This window comes from Bufo bufo, chromosome 7 (genome assembly GCF_905171765.1).
Source record: "Bufo bufo chromosome 7, aBufBuf1.1, whole genome shotgun sequence".
NCBI lineage: Eukaryota > Metazoa > Chordata > Amphibia > Anura > Bufonidae > Bufo > Bufo bufo.
Genome location: NC_053395.1, coordinates 142,842,575 through 142,857,297, shown reverse-complemented (window position 1 = coordinate 142,857,297; position 14,723 = coordinate 142,842,575). Strand labels below are relative to the sequence as shown.

The window sequence follows — 14,723 nt, the reverse complement described above, 5'->3', positions numbered from 1 at the left end:
TATTTCAGGTCTCGCTGGGATTAAAGTTCCCAGAATGGGGTCATTTTTCTAAACTGCCCAGTTTTTCTTTAGGGCGTTTTTTGCCTGAAATGGCATTAAATTGCGTGAAACCCAAAATCTTTTTCTTATTTATTTTTTTGTTGCCATCATTCTTTTCTTTCATTTCTTCACTATCTTTTATCTTTTTACTACACTTTCTCAATTCCTCTCTAAAATTACCTTTTTCTTCAAAGCGATCTTGGATTATCAGACTTCTGCTCCCTATAGTCCTTTATGTCCGTACAATTCCGATATATTCTTTTCAGTTGACCCTTCGGAATTTTTTAACCAGGGACTGTGATGGCAACTCTTCACATCAATATAGAGCTGCCAAATTGGGCAGCGCCATCACCTTTGTATAGAAACTGACGGTAAATGTGAATTGAACCCACTTCACACGGAGATCAGCAGCGCCTAATTTTATTTAACTAACTACGGCTAATTACCAGTAATTTTTTATATATTATTTTTGTATATTTTTATATTTATTTCTTTTTTTCCGAATGCCTAAACCATTTCTAGATAACTGCCAGCAGTACTCTGGCAAACTAAGGCTACTTTCACACTAGCGTTCAGAGCGGGTCCGTCTGATGTTTCATCAGACGGATCCGCTCCTATAATGCAGACGTTTGTATCCGTTCAGAACGGATCCGTCTGCATTATAACTTAGAAAAATTTCTAAGTGTGAAAGTAGCCTGAACGGATCCGTCCAGACTTTACATTGAAAGTCAATGGGGGACGGATCCGTTTGAAGATTGAGCCATATTGTGTCATCTTCAAACGGATCCGTCCCCATTGACTTACATTGTAAGTCTGGACGGATCCGCTTGCCTCCGCACGGCCAGGCGGACACCCGAACGCTGCAAGCAGCGTTCAGGTGTCCGCCTGCTGAGCAGAGCGGAGGCTGAACGCTGCCAGACTGATGCATTCTCAGCGGATCCGCCTCCACTCAGAATGCATTAGGGCTGGACGGATGCGTTCGGGGCCGCTTGTGAGCCCCTTCAAACGGAGCTCACGAGCGGACACCCGAACGCAGGTGTGAAAGTAGCCTAACTAAAACTATCTAATTACCAGTAATTTTTATATTTATGGTTTTTAAATTATATATAAAAAAATGTATTATATCATTTCTTCTTTTTTTTATTTTTATAAATGCCTAACTCTAACACTAACCTCAACTATTTCAAGCTACCTGTCTAGCTATAGGGGAGAAAGGGTGGTGGGAGGATGGGGTACCAGGGGAACAGTGTGTGTTTGGGGCACTGTGGGGGTGTTTATTTGCTTGGGGGCACTCTGACTGGAGACCAGGGCAGCGCAGCTCCGATCTCCTGACATGTAACTCAATCACAATGAGGAGATCGGAGCTGCACTGGATGATTCTTGCCTGCCAGCAAGCAGGACGCGCTGCAATTGGTCACTCAGATCTGTCCGTGACACGCGTTAAGATGGCGGTGTCACAGCAAGTATGGTGACACTTTAATTTCATGATTTACTGTACATGTCATGATGCGGTAACTAACACCACATCATGACGTACATAGTACATCATTCGTCACTAAGGAGTTAATACGTTTTTATTGAGATTTTTGTTGAAACAGCATAAAGTATTGTATAAAATGCTAAAATGATAACAGACAAAAGAAAAACAAAACAGCATAATGTCCTTGATTGATGTCCAGTATTCCATAGTATAAAATAAAATAGAATGATATAATACCTGTATATCAAAAGTGGTACATAAGTTACAGTATAGTTTTTTTATGATTCAGTAAGTTTTTATTGCGATTTTTGTTGAAACAGCATAAAATAATGTATACAATTCTAAAATGATAACAGGAAAAAGAAAACTAAAACATAGCATAATGTCCTATACCTATGGGACTATGCTTGGCTGTTTCTGAATTTCAGATGGAGGGTTGTGGTGTGGTGGGTTAGGAGAGCCATCTTTGCCCTGTGTGAAGGAAAGCCTAGTTACACCTTTACAGGGACTGTGTTTGCTGATGGGAAACAGAACAGCAGTACCAAAACAATACCATTCTCATACTAAGCCAAAATATAGCACCCATAACAGTCTAGACTCTAGAGTGTACCTCCCACACTTCCAGTTTTATACAGAGACATATGGAGAGTTTTATTTTTGTTGACTTTTGTGTAAAAAAAGAATGTGGTGTGCTCGATCAGATGCCATATCAAGGACCTAGGGGGTCATTTATCAAACTGGTGTAAAGTAGAACTGGCGTAGTTGCACATAGCAACCAATCAGATTTCCTCTTTCATTTTTCACAGCTCCTTTGGAAAATGAAAGGTGGAATCTGATTGGTTGCTATGGGCAACTGAGCCAGTTCTACTTTACACCAGTTTGATAAATGACCCCCTTACTCTTTACAAAATGCATTAGGGCCACACACCTTAAGATTTTTCTTAAAAATAATTTGATGTGTCAAGGCACCTTACAGAATGCCAAGGTTGAACATGTTTGTGTATCACATATAAGCAGTATTTTTGCAGCAGTAGAAGCAATACACCCGGCCGGCACCCCCATAGAACATGTTCTATTTTTTTCCGGAGCCGCGGACCAGAAGATCGGGGCTGCACTCCGGAAATACAATGTTAACATTTACAGTTGCTTCTAAAATATTTTAAGCTGGAATTATGTTTCAGTAATAATTTTTTCCCTTCTTCCTATTTATCCACCCAAAGACCATAGCCTATTAGAATAATCTGTTAATACACCATATAGAATCAAGTGATCTTTCCATGAAATAAAATTGACAAGCAAGAGAAAGCTGAGAAAAACATGTATTGTGTAGCAGTATATCTCTTCATACGTCGATTGCCCAAGGGACATAGGTGCCAGGCGCATCTCTTGGAATCTACAACAGAGAATTATCATTATTTACTTTTTATTTTTCCATGGCACTGTATATCAAGAGAGTGTTACACATACATAATATAAAAATACAAATATGATAAACATGAATCTATTAACAAACTGGTACAGAGGACAGGAGGACCCTGCCCACAATCTACAAGGGAAGGGGTAGGACACAGTAGATAAGGGTAAAAGTTGCTCATCTGGTTGTAGGGTGGCAGCATGCTCATTGCAGGTGGTAAGCTTTCCTGAGGTGGATTTTCAGGTTAGTGGTGAAGGTTTAGATGTTGGGGGAAAGTCTGATGTACTGGTGTAGTGAGTTCCAGAGTGTGGGGGATGCACATGAGAAATCTTGTAGTTGATTGTGTGAAGAACAGATGAGAGGAGAACAGAGGAGGAGGTTTTGTGTGAGGATAGGAGATTACTCGTGGGGATGTATCAAGAAATCAGGTCAGAGATGTAAGGAGGGGGAAAGTTGTGGCTGGTCTTATATGTAGTTGTTAGTATTTTAAACTGAATTCGCTGGGCAATGGGAAGCCAGTAAAGGGATAGGCAGAGGGGGAGTGACAGAGGAGAGGTGGATTAACTGGGCAGAAGAGTTTAGGAAAAATTGGAGGGGTACGAGAGTGGTAGATGGGAGACCACACAGGACGATGTTGCAGTAGTCCAGGCGGGAGATTACAAAGGCATGCACTCAGGGGCGTAGCTAGAAATGCATGGGCCCCATAGCAAAAACATTTTATGGCCCCCCCCCCCCCCCATAACAGTGTCCCTGACAGTGACTGACCCCCAACAGGGGGTGGAGGCCGGCAACTATTGTAAGACGGACCCCGCGTTCCTTATGTAAGTGAGCTTGAAGGGAACCTGTCACCAAAAAATCGCTTATTAAGCTGTTAATAGTACCTTATAGTGCTGCATAGTAGTTTCCTAATGCACTTTTTCTTCGTTTAGCCGCATTTAGCCTCCTTGAGAAATCAATGTTTTATTCAGTCGCTGCCCCCTGCTTCAAGTCAGGTTTGAAGTCAAGGGGGCAGCGGCCTAGGCGTCTCCAATCCTGCTCTCCCCGCCTCCCGTCGCCTTTATTGACACGCCGGATCTTAGTGCCGGGACCGCGCTCCCAGCCCGCATGCGCCCGCCAGCCGGCTTCAGTTTCGCTACTGCGCATGCGCCCGCCAGCCTTACATACTAGCGCAGTTACAGAAGATGCCGGGCGCATGCCCAGTAGCGAAACTGAAGCCGGCTGAGTGTACGAGCCGGAGCCGGGATCGCGCTACAGGCTACAGCAGCCCTTTACTGCGCATGCGGACTGGGAGCGCGGTCCCGGCACTGAGATCCGGCGTGTCAATAAAGGCACGGGGAGAGCAGGATTGGAGACACCTAGGCCGCTGCCCCCTTGACTTCAAACCTGACTTGAAGCAGGGGGCAGTGGCTGAATAAAACATTGATTTCTCAAGGAGGCTAAATGCGGCTAAACGAAGAAAAAGTGCATTAGGAAACTACTATGCAGCACTATAAGGTACTACATACTAGTACATACTTTGCACAAGTTTATTATTTACAACTTAAAGGGAACCTGTCACCAAAATCGCTTATTAAGCTGTTAATAGTATTCTTTGGTGACAGGTTCCCTTTAAGTTGTAAATAATAAACTTGTGCAAAGTATGTACTAGTATGTATACTACTATCTAATAATCCTTATCTATCACTTGACACTTGCCCAGTAACCACTTCAGCCACAGAGACAGATTCCCACAGAATTCAGAGTCCCAGACTCCCACTGTCCCACTCACTCCATGATCCCATCCCATTCCATTCCCATCCCATCATCAAGCTGGGCCCTGGGCTGGGCTCTGCTCTGCGCTGCCGCTGCCTGCCACTCAGAGTAGAGACTAGTCAAAACTCACCTCGCCGCCAGCCACCGCACGTCCGCACTGCCGCCTGCTTCTGAGTGTCTGACTGGGGAGCCGGGAGATGCACGGAAACCACGCCTCCGGCTCCTCCTCACTCAGTCAGACCTCACTCAATGTTGCGGCCGCCCCCTCTGACACGTGAGCTGCCAACGGCCTGCGCTGCGCCGTGCGCACTGCCCCCGGGGCCGGGCCCTATTAGATCACAACTTAGTGGCCTGGATTTTGAATAGGAGGCGGTGGGGGGGCCTGTGAGACTGGAGAAAGCGTTGTTCTATTAACTCTAATGGATAGGTCAGGTAGGGGGGCTGAGTGACAAGGAGGAAAGATGATGAATTCAGTTTCCTCCATGTTGAGTTTTAAGAAGCGGGAGGAGAACAATGAAGATAAAGCTGACAGACACACTGGGATTCTAGATAGCAGGGAGGTGGCATCTGGGACAGAGCGGTAGATCCGAGTCTCATCAGCATAGAGGTGGTATTTGAAGCCATGGGATCCAATGAGCTGTGAGATAAAACATTCTAAACAATGAAAAGACAATATTATTAATATTATAGCTAGTTGGAGTTCACAAGCTGTATGAAATTGAAACTATGGATGGACTTATCTAGGACTAAGAACATATTCTTGAGAGTCATGCAACATTTTTTTAATGTAGGTCTATGGTGTTGCAATGTAACTGCGACAGTCGGAAGAAATCCAGACATGCTGGATTTTGTGTTGCATGTTGCACACAACCTTCACTCCATTGAATTCAATATAAGTCGCATGAGACAGCCATATCACAGCTGTAAAATAGTCCCGCAGCAGCAGTTTGCTGACAAGCTGCACATATTTTTGTACATTTCTACGACTTGCTGTCACGCAACACGTGTCGCCCTAGCCTACGTTTCCACTGACCCCCTCATCTATTATATTACAAGGATCACATATCTGATCTGTGTACTACACTGGCCATACACTTTAGATAGCTGTCAGCCAACAGCCATCTTCCCCCCAACCTCCCATGAGAAACATGTGTAGTGTCCCACTACGTAAAGGTGGGCACTACTCAAGGGTCAATTGCGTCATGTTGTTCTCCACCTCCTGTGGAACATGGTCATGGTATTTTGTATTGCATTATAATGTGTATTTTCATGTTATTTCCTGTGTACCAGGCCTGTTAGGGGTGTAGTTTCTCCTCCCAAGCTGTAGAGGGAGCTAAGGAACCTCCTAGTATATATAGTCAGGTCTAGTCCAGGGAAAGGGTGTGTGGTCAGAAGCCAAGATTCACTTCAGCCAGGCAGGAGATGAGGTCAAGCTTCTAACATGCAGCTAGATAACCTAGGATTCTAACCTGCTTCCAGGAGAAGAAGTTTCCTCCTGAAGTTATCCTGCATCAAGCAAAGTACAGAGCAGTGCTAATTGTATCCAGCCAAGTAGAAAGCTGAAAGGCAGAAGTTTATTTACAGCAAGTGGATTTATACCAGAGGAAGGTTTCCCTACCCAAGGATAAAGCCAGCTATTAGGCATTTGGGCCTTGGAGAAAGTCAGACAGGATTTGTCACGGCCAGTGGTATGTTTTGTGACACTTTCCTTCACTTGGTTGCCCGTGGCAACGTGTGGTGTTGTGTGCATGTGGTGGCAGTGTCTCAGCCTTATGGCTGATCCCCAGGACATGATTGCCACGCATGCCGTTGCCCGCGGCAACAGGTGAAGTGTGTTTGTTTATGTGTGTATTCCCCTTTAAGTGTCCGTCTTCCCTTGCCTGGTGTTGGAAGGGTTAAATCCCTTCTGTGTGTGAACACTGGGTGTGTCTCTGTGGCTACTTGGGCCTATAAAGCCTTAGTGGATATCACTTGTCTGAGGGGTACTTCAGCCATGGTTAGCTGGAGCAGCCTCCTGTGTATTCCATCTGCCAGTGGGGGCCACCCTTGTGGTCATAGGTTTATGTATGGTGTTTAGAAGATGTTTGTTTGGTCTTTATTTATTGCAGAATATGGTTTCCTGGGTTCCCGTGTGATGTCTGTGTGTGCGGTGTCCTTTGTGTTGTTTGTGGACAGCAGCACTTGCACGTGGGTTCCAGGTTGTGTGTCTGTGGCAGGTAAGTGTGGTACTAGTCTCACTTACCTGCCATTGCCATATGTCTGTTTATGTTCCCTTTTCTTTATAGCTTGGCCATTTTAGACTCCAGTTACTCTGTGTCCAGGAAGAACGGGCTGTCTACCCAGCTCCTAGTACAGGGATCGACGGAGGGTCAGAAGGGATCCAAGGTTCCTGAGCATGAGCCCTCCTACCTTCAAGGGCGGCTCATGCAGCTAGGAGTCAGGGTCAGATTAGGGAAGCTCTAGGAGGTGACCTGCTCCCTAATTCTGTAGTACTGGTCAAGTAGCGACCTTACATCTCCTAATACCGCACGGCTGAGGGTTTTCCCCATCCTAGGCCGTGACAGGATTCTGCAGAAAGTACAGCCTGATCTGTGAGTTTATTCCCTCAGCCTGATTCTGTGAGTTATCTTGCTAGGATTCTACCTGCCATTTATGTGAAGCCTGCCTGTTACCAAATCTACTTCATATGGAACTGTTTGAAGCCTGTATATAGTGGAACTGTTCAGTAAAGAGGAGTTCTAGTTCACCATAATCGTGTGTACCTCAATTATTCCTCTAACAAATCGGTGTGCCACTGTTACCGGCACTGGCGTCACAAACTGTAAGGGATCTTGCCACAGGCACGCTAAACTTCCAACACCAAGGGCACCTCACCTACCACCCGGCCTGGTCCCTACATTCAGAGAGTGCCCCAGAGGATTTATGTGCCAGCCTCTTCATCACTGCTGTACGCCTGCCCAGGGTCTTCTACAAACTGTGAGTACTAAGAGCAACCCTTGGTCTGCCTATTAACCCGTGACCTCACATTCGCTCCCCCTGAAGGACTGGCGTACTGCACATGCTCTGTTTAGCCAAATGTGCATGTTCTGAATAGGGAAAAGGGAGTAAACCGCTGCCATCTCCAGTGACACTGGCCATGTTAAAATCCAACATGCCCGATCCTTCTTTTCCCTGACATCGGCCCTCAGGGGAGAGCTGAGACACCCCCATGCACATTAAATGGTTGGTGAAATTGGCAGGTTTGGTCAGTATTCATCTAAGCTGTATGGCCACTAGAAGACGTACCATATTGGTGAACCGATCTCCACAAGCCATTCTTATCTTCTCTGGGGTAGCTGGACTGTTCAAAGTGAAGAGCTCTGACAGCCCTCTCTCTTTTCGAGCGTATGCTATAGCATCTTTTATAGCAAAATATATAGATGAACCCAAGAACAATGATGGTTCTCCAATACCCTGTGGAATACAACACAACATTCAGTACATCATTCAGACAAACACAATTAATAAAATACCGAAATATACATACATACTGGTTTAATGCCGCTAACAACAGTGACTAAGGCCATAATGTAATGATAAATACAGTTACTTAGGAATCCTTACAACCCTGAATTGCAACAGGATCCTAAAATTGAGTAGTCCCAGTTCTCCTTTAGAAAATATAAAAAAAAATACACGTGGATCCACGCAACATGCACTCGTTAAATGCACTAACTGCCTGCCCCCCGATGAAGCAAGGCGAAACCTGCGTCTGGCAAGGGCAATGTGTTTTATGTGGAAAAACAAGCAATTAATCCTGTAGCGCAATAAAGTGTTTTGATTTTTAATCGATACGGTGAACACTATGCATATATGCTTTTTCAAGGTACTGGCATTGGAACAGTGAGCGGCCCGTAGATTGGTAGATACCAACACAGAGTACTGATACCACATGGTGCCGGCATACGAGCAGTGAATGGTCCGTGGGCTGTGAGATACAACAAGCTGGTTCATGTAACGAGTGCTGGAACAACTTGCATGGTGCATGGATCCACATGTGTGTTTTTATAATGTAATGATAGAAAAATAAAAAATCAGCCAGCAAGAAGTTGTGCAGCCAAAATGTGTGCTTCAAAACCCCATCTTTCAAACCTCAGCTACTGCCAGAGTCAATACCCTAAGTGTACGGCCACATGGTCAGGTTTCCTGATGCAGTTTTGGAAGCCAAAACCAGGAGTGAATTAAAAAAAGAGCAGAAGTTGGATCATTTCTGATTTTGGCTTCCAGAACTGCGTGCAGAAACGTGACCATGTGGCTGTACCCTAAGGAAAAGCTAGATCTCAGCGAGTCAATGCTGCTGTATCTGTAAGCTGCAGTAGACAACACTAATGAGCTATATTACATGGGCCTCTTCCACACAAGCAGATTAAAATCTGTATGCATTCCGGAACATGCACGAATTCCAGACGATATACAATCAAGATTGCCATCAATATTGTAATTCATCTGTATTTTTGAATCTCTCACAAACTATAATTAGTGTAATTGGAAGCAAAAATGCTAAATCTAGGACATGCTGCATATTTAAAATACTTACGGAAATAATACGCCCTGGTGAATAGCCCTGTGCATTAACAGCGGATTCCAGTACACAAAATATGCCCCATATATACGGATTGCAAATATGCTCGTGTGAAAGAGGCCAAAGTTAAAGTGAAACACTTACAGTAGGCCCCTTTCACACGGGCGAGTATTCCGCGCGGATGCGATGCGTGAGGTGAACGCATTGCACCCGCAGTGAATACCGACCCATTCATTTCTATGGGGCTGTTCACATGAGCGGTGATTTTCACGCATCACTTGTGCGTTGCGTGAAAATCGCAGCATGCTCTATATTCGTTTTTCACGCAACGCAGGCCCCATAGAAGTGAATGGGGTTGCGTGAAAATTGCAAGCATCTGCAAGCAAGTGCGGATGCGGTGCGATTTTCACGCATGGTTGCTAGGTGACAGTCTATTCACTGTATTATTTTCCCTTATAACATGGTTATAAGGAAAAATAATAGCATTCTGAATACAAAATGCTTAGTAGGTGATCAATTGAGGGTTAAAAAAAATAAAAAAATTAACTCACCTTCTCCTCTTGTTCGCGTAGTTCCCGGTCTCTTCTTTACTTCTCAAAAGATGAACTATCGGCTAGGACCTGTGGTGACGTCAGATCACATGCTCCAATCACATGGTCCATCACCACGGTGATGTACCATGTGATTGGAGCATGTGATCTGACGTCACCAAAGGTCCTTTAGCCCACAGCTCATCATTAAAGAAGTAAAGAAGAGACCGGGAACTACGCGAACAAGAGGAGAAGGTGAGTTAATTTTATTTTATTTTTTTAACCCTTAATTGATCACCTACTATGCATTCTGTATTCAGAATGCTATTATTTTCCCTTATAACCATGTTATAAGGGAAAATAATAAAATCTACACAACACCTAACCCAAGCCCGAACTTCTGTGAAGAAGTTCGGGTTTGGGTACCAAACATGCGTGATTTTTCTCACGCGAGTGCAAAACGCATTACAATGTTTTGCACTCGCGCGGAAAAATCGCGGGTGTTCCCGCAAGGCACCCGCACATTTTCCCGCAACGCCCGTGTGAAAGAGGCCTTAGGCCTCCTGCACACGACCGTTTTTTCTTGGTTTTCTTTTCATTTACAGGCCGTTTTTTGCGTTCTGTATACGGTCCTTATACGGAACCATTAATTTCAATGGTTCCGCAAAAAAAATGGAATGTACTCCGTATGCATTCCGTTTCCGTTTTTCCGTTCCGTTGAAAGATGGAACATGTCCTATTATTGCCCGCAAATCACGTTCCGTGGCTCCATTCAAGTCAATGGGTCCGCAAAATAAACGGAACACATATGGAATGTACTCCGTAGGTCTTCCGTTCCGTTCCGTCTTTGCGGAAATATTGAAAATGTTATGCCCAGCCCAATTTTTTCTATGTAATTATTGTATACTGTATATGCCATACGGAAAAACGGAACGGAAAATTGGAAACGGAAACAAAAATTGGAACAACGGATCTGTGAAAAACGGACCGCAAAACACTGAAAAAGCCATGCGGTCGTGTGCAGGAGGCCTTAGTGACACGTCAGAACTTAGTTTTGATTAGTGGGGGTCTGAGTGCTTAGACCCTCCCTGACCACTGAAGAAAAGGGGCAGAATGAGGCAAAGTTAGGCTACTTTCACATTAGCGTTCTTTGCGGATCCGTCATGGATCTGCAAAAACGCTGCGATTATAATAATACAACCGCGTGCATCCGTCATGAACGGATCTGGTTGTATTATGTCTTCTATAGCCATGATGGATCCGTCATGAACACCGTTGAAAGTCAATGGGGGACTGATCTCAATTGTGGAATTGAAAACACTAGTGTGAAAGTAGCCTTAGAAGTGTAAGGAGTAATTGGGGGAAATTACTGCCATTTCATTTAAACCCCAACATGTTACAGTAAGGCTCCTTTCACACGGGCGAGTATTCCACGCGGGTGCAATGCGTGAGGTGAACGCATTGCACCCACACTGAATCCTGACCCATTAATTTCTATGGGGCTGTGCACACGAGCGGTGATTTTCACGCATCACTTGTGCGTTGTGTGAAAATCGCAGCATGCTCTATATTCTGCGTTTTGCACGCAACGCAGGCCCCATAGAAGTGAATAGGGCTGCGTGAAAATCGCAAGCAAGTGCGGATGCGGTGCGATTTTCACGCACGGTTGCTAGGAGACGATCGGGATGGAGACCCGATCATTATTATTTTTCCTTATAACATGGTTATAAGGGAAAATAATAGCATTCTGAATACAGAATGCATAGTACAAGGGGTTAAAAAAAAAAAAATATATTATTTAACTCACCTTAATCCACTTGATCGCGCAGCCCGGCATCTCTTCTGTCTTCTTCTTTGCTGTGTGCAGGAAAAGGACCTGTGGTGACGTCACTCCGGTCATCACATGGTCCATCACCATGGTAAAAGATCATGTGACGGACCATGTGATGACCGGAGTGACGTCACCACAGGTCCTTTTCCTGCACACAGCAAAGAAGAAGAAGACAGAAGAGAAGTCAGGCTGCGCGATCAAGTGGATTAAGGTGAGTTAAATTTTTTTTTAATTTTTTTTAACCCCTCCAGCGCTATTGTACTATGCATTCTGTATTCAGAATGCTATTATTTTCCCTTATAACCATGTTATAAGGGAAAATAATACAATCTACAGAACACCGATCCCAAGCCCGAACTTCTGTGAAGAAGTTGGGGTTTGGGTACCAAACATGCAGATTTTTTCTCACGCGCGTGCAAAACGCATTACAATGTTTTGCACTCGCGCAGAAAAATGCATGTTCCCGCAACGCACCCGCACCTTTTCCAGCAACGCCCGTGTGAAAGAGGCCTAAGGGTCCATTCACACGTCCGCAATTTCGTTCCGCATTTTGTGGAACGGAACTGCGGACCCATTCATTTCTATGGGGCAGCAGGATGTGCTGCCCGGATACGGAATTGCGGACCCGCTCTTCCGGGTCCACAATTCCGTTCCCGAAAAAAATAGAACATGTCCTATTCTTGTCCGCAATTGCGGACAAGAATAGGCATATTCTATTAGTGCCGGCAATGTGCGTTCCAAAAAATGCGGAACACACATTGCCGCTGTCCGTGTTTTGTGGATCCGCAAAACACACACGGATGTGTGAATGGACCCTAAGATGTACCAAATTTACTAAGAAGTACATGGTTCTTAATGAATTTGTTGCATGCTTTGCCTGTCTATGCGCCAGAAAAGAAATCTATGGCTGCTATGAACAGGCATAGATTTGCAGTATATGTTATACCAATTTCTGATGTAAATTATAGTAAACCTTTCTGTCAGATAATCCACCCTCTGCTGCTAAACCCCACCCACTTCTCTTGTTATTTTTAAAAAGGTGATACAGCAAAATATAATATTTTGTGCAAAAACGGCTTATAACAAAATTGCTGACTTTTCTACGACTGAAAACTGCCATATGGAGAGGTAAATTCCTCCCATAGACTTCCTACGAGCCTGTACACTGCTCTGCCCTGAGCAGAGAAAACCACACCGTAGAGGCAGTGTGCCCCCTCATTTCGGCAGCTGGTGGGAGTCTCAGCAGTGACCCAGTAGATCAATGTCAAGGGTTAATTACTGAAAGGGTTAAAGTATCACTATGTAATCCCAAATGTTGGTCTACAGGCAGCAAATAGTTAACATTTGGCAGCTCTTTAGCATGATTGCTGTGGAGTATTATTTTATTATTACTTAGAGGAACACCTTAAAGGTACTGTTGGTCTGTAACATTGGTGGTCTATCAGCAAGATATGCAATCATTGAGGGTATGACTTGTCCTGTTATCCCCACAATCAACAAAAAAAAGTCTGAACCATTTGCTGAAGCATCAAACCTCACTCACTGCAGCTCAGAATAGTTCTCTTGGACACAGTTGGGCAGCAGCACCAGGAACAGACACATCAACAAGATAAAGACATGAAGGCATATTGTGTACCTTAGAAGAGTATATGGCACGAGGGTTTGGAACATTAGTGAGCAAGGAAACGTAGAACTGTTCTGGGACGTCACAAACAGATGGAATCTTATACTGAGCTGGACCTCGACTGTACAGTATGCCTTGAGGAGAGAACTTAAGTTCTTCAATTGTGAAAAGTCCAAGACCTTGAACAAAAGCACCTTCAATCTGAAAATATAAAGCACCACAAAAGCATACACCTTAGTGCAAAATAACTATGAAAATTCTATCATTATGGTGATAGATGCCACAATAAGGCTGTGTTCCGATTGGAGTTTTGGCTTGGGCCCCATTCCCCCAACTGACTCTTAATAGGTCTTTCAGGTTTCACATTTTAGTGACCATCATGTGAACACAGCCTGAATACCAGTCCGTATTAAGTACTCTTAGCAATTGATCTGTTGAACATAAAGCCATTTATTTTAACCATACCTGTCCTATGTCCACAGCTGGGTTAATACTGCATCCAACATCCATAACCATATCTGTGCGGAGATTCTAGTAAAAGAACAAATAAATACCAAATCTTATGAAACAAGATACAGGATTCCCTATAATGACAATGCCAGAATGACTGCTATGAAAGTCATAAAACTGAGTTTATGTTGGCAAACTACATAAAGGCTTTTAACCATTATTTTCTTATGCATTGAGACATAGTAGGTGTGTGATCTGCTGATGGAAGAGTTTATATAAAATCTTCACTTCACTATTAAAGGGGTTGTCTCACTTCAGAAAGTGGCATTTATCATGAAGACAAAGTGTAAGATCCTCACCTGTCTCGCACTCCGGTGTGACCAAAAAGGGTCCTTGTGGAGCGGCGGGACAGGTTACGCGTGTCTCCACTGATACACCAAATCTGACCCCTTTGCGAACCGATTTGGGGATGCATTCGTGTGTGCGTCGGAGGGGAAGACCACCGGGTTCTCGGGGACAGGTTGGTCGGGCTAGTGGCAGTACGTTGCGGCCGGGCTTGTCTCCAGTACCTCTTGTGGATTCCACTTCGGTGTCCATATCGATGCGTACGCGTACTCTTGCTGAGCCTGTCGTGCGTCTGCGTGTACGCTCGGGAACGGGTTCGCAAGGGGATGCGCGGTCGCGTTTACGCGCTTATTATGCGCTTATTATGCGCTTCGCCGACCAGTGAGGGGAATAGCACAAATTTGTGGACACAAATTCAAAGTAGGTTAGGGGGCTGGTATTGGTCTAATTGCCAATGACCGGCCAAAGCTTTGTACCCAGGTGTAGGGCAGTTTATGACCCATGGGGAGTGGATGCTTGGCGCCCTGGGATTTGTTAGCAGACACATAAAAGGTGGCCTCCCCGGTAGAGTTGAGCGGACACCTGGATGTTTGGGTTTGACGAGTTTGGCCGAACTTGAAAAAAAAGTTCGGGTTCGGGACACGAACTTGACCCCGAACCCCATTGAAGTCAATGGGGACCAGAACTTTTGGGCACT

At 44.7% G+C, this 14,723-nt stretch overlaps 1 protein-coding gene across 2 annotated transcripts in view; it reads right to left on the bottom strand.

Annotated features, from left to right (window-relative positions):
• Nucleotides 1–1,792: 1,792 nt before the first annotated feature.
• LOC121007452 (aldehyde oxidase-like) overlaps nucleotides 1,793–14,723 on the bottom strand; it is a 292,875-nt gene continuing 279,944 nt past the window's right edge. For both annotated transcript variants that reach the window (XM_040439380.1, XM_040439381.1), the window contains 4 exons: nucleotides 13,697–13,762; nucleotides 13,244–13,432; nucleotides 7,971–8,138; nucleotides 1,793–2,912 (listed from right to left, as the gene is read on the bottom strand). In XM_040439380.1, the coding sequence (XP_040295314.1) occupies nucleotides 2,862–2,912; nucleotides 7,971–8,138; nucleotides 13,244–13,432; nucleotides 13,697–13,762 (474 nt within the window). In that variant the 3' untranslated portion in view covers nucleotides 1,793–2,861. The remainder of the gene's footprint in view (nucleotides 2,913–7,970; nucleotides 8,139–13,243; nucleotides 13,433–13,696; nucleotides 13,763–14,723) is intronic.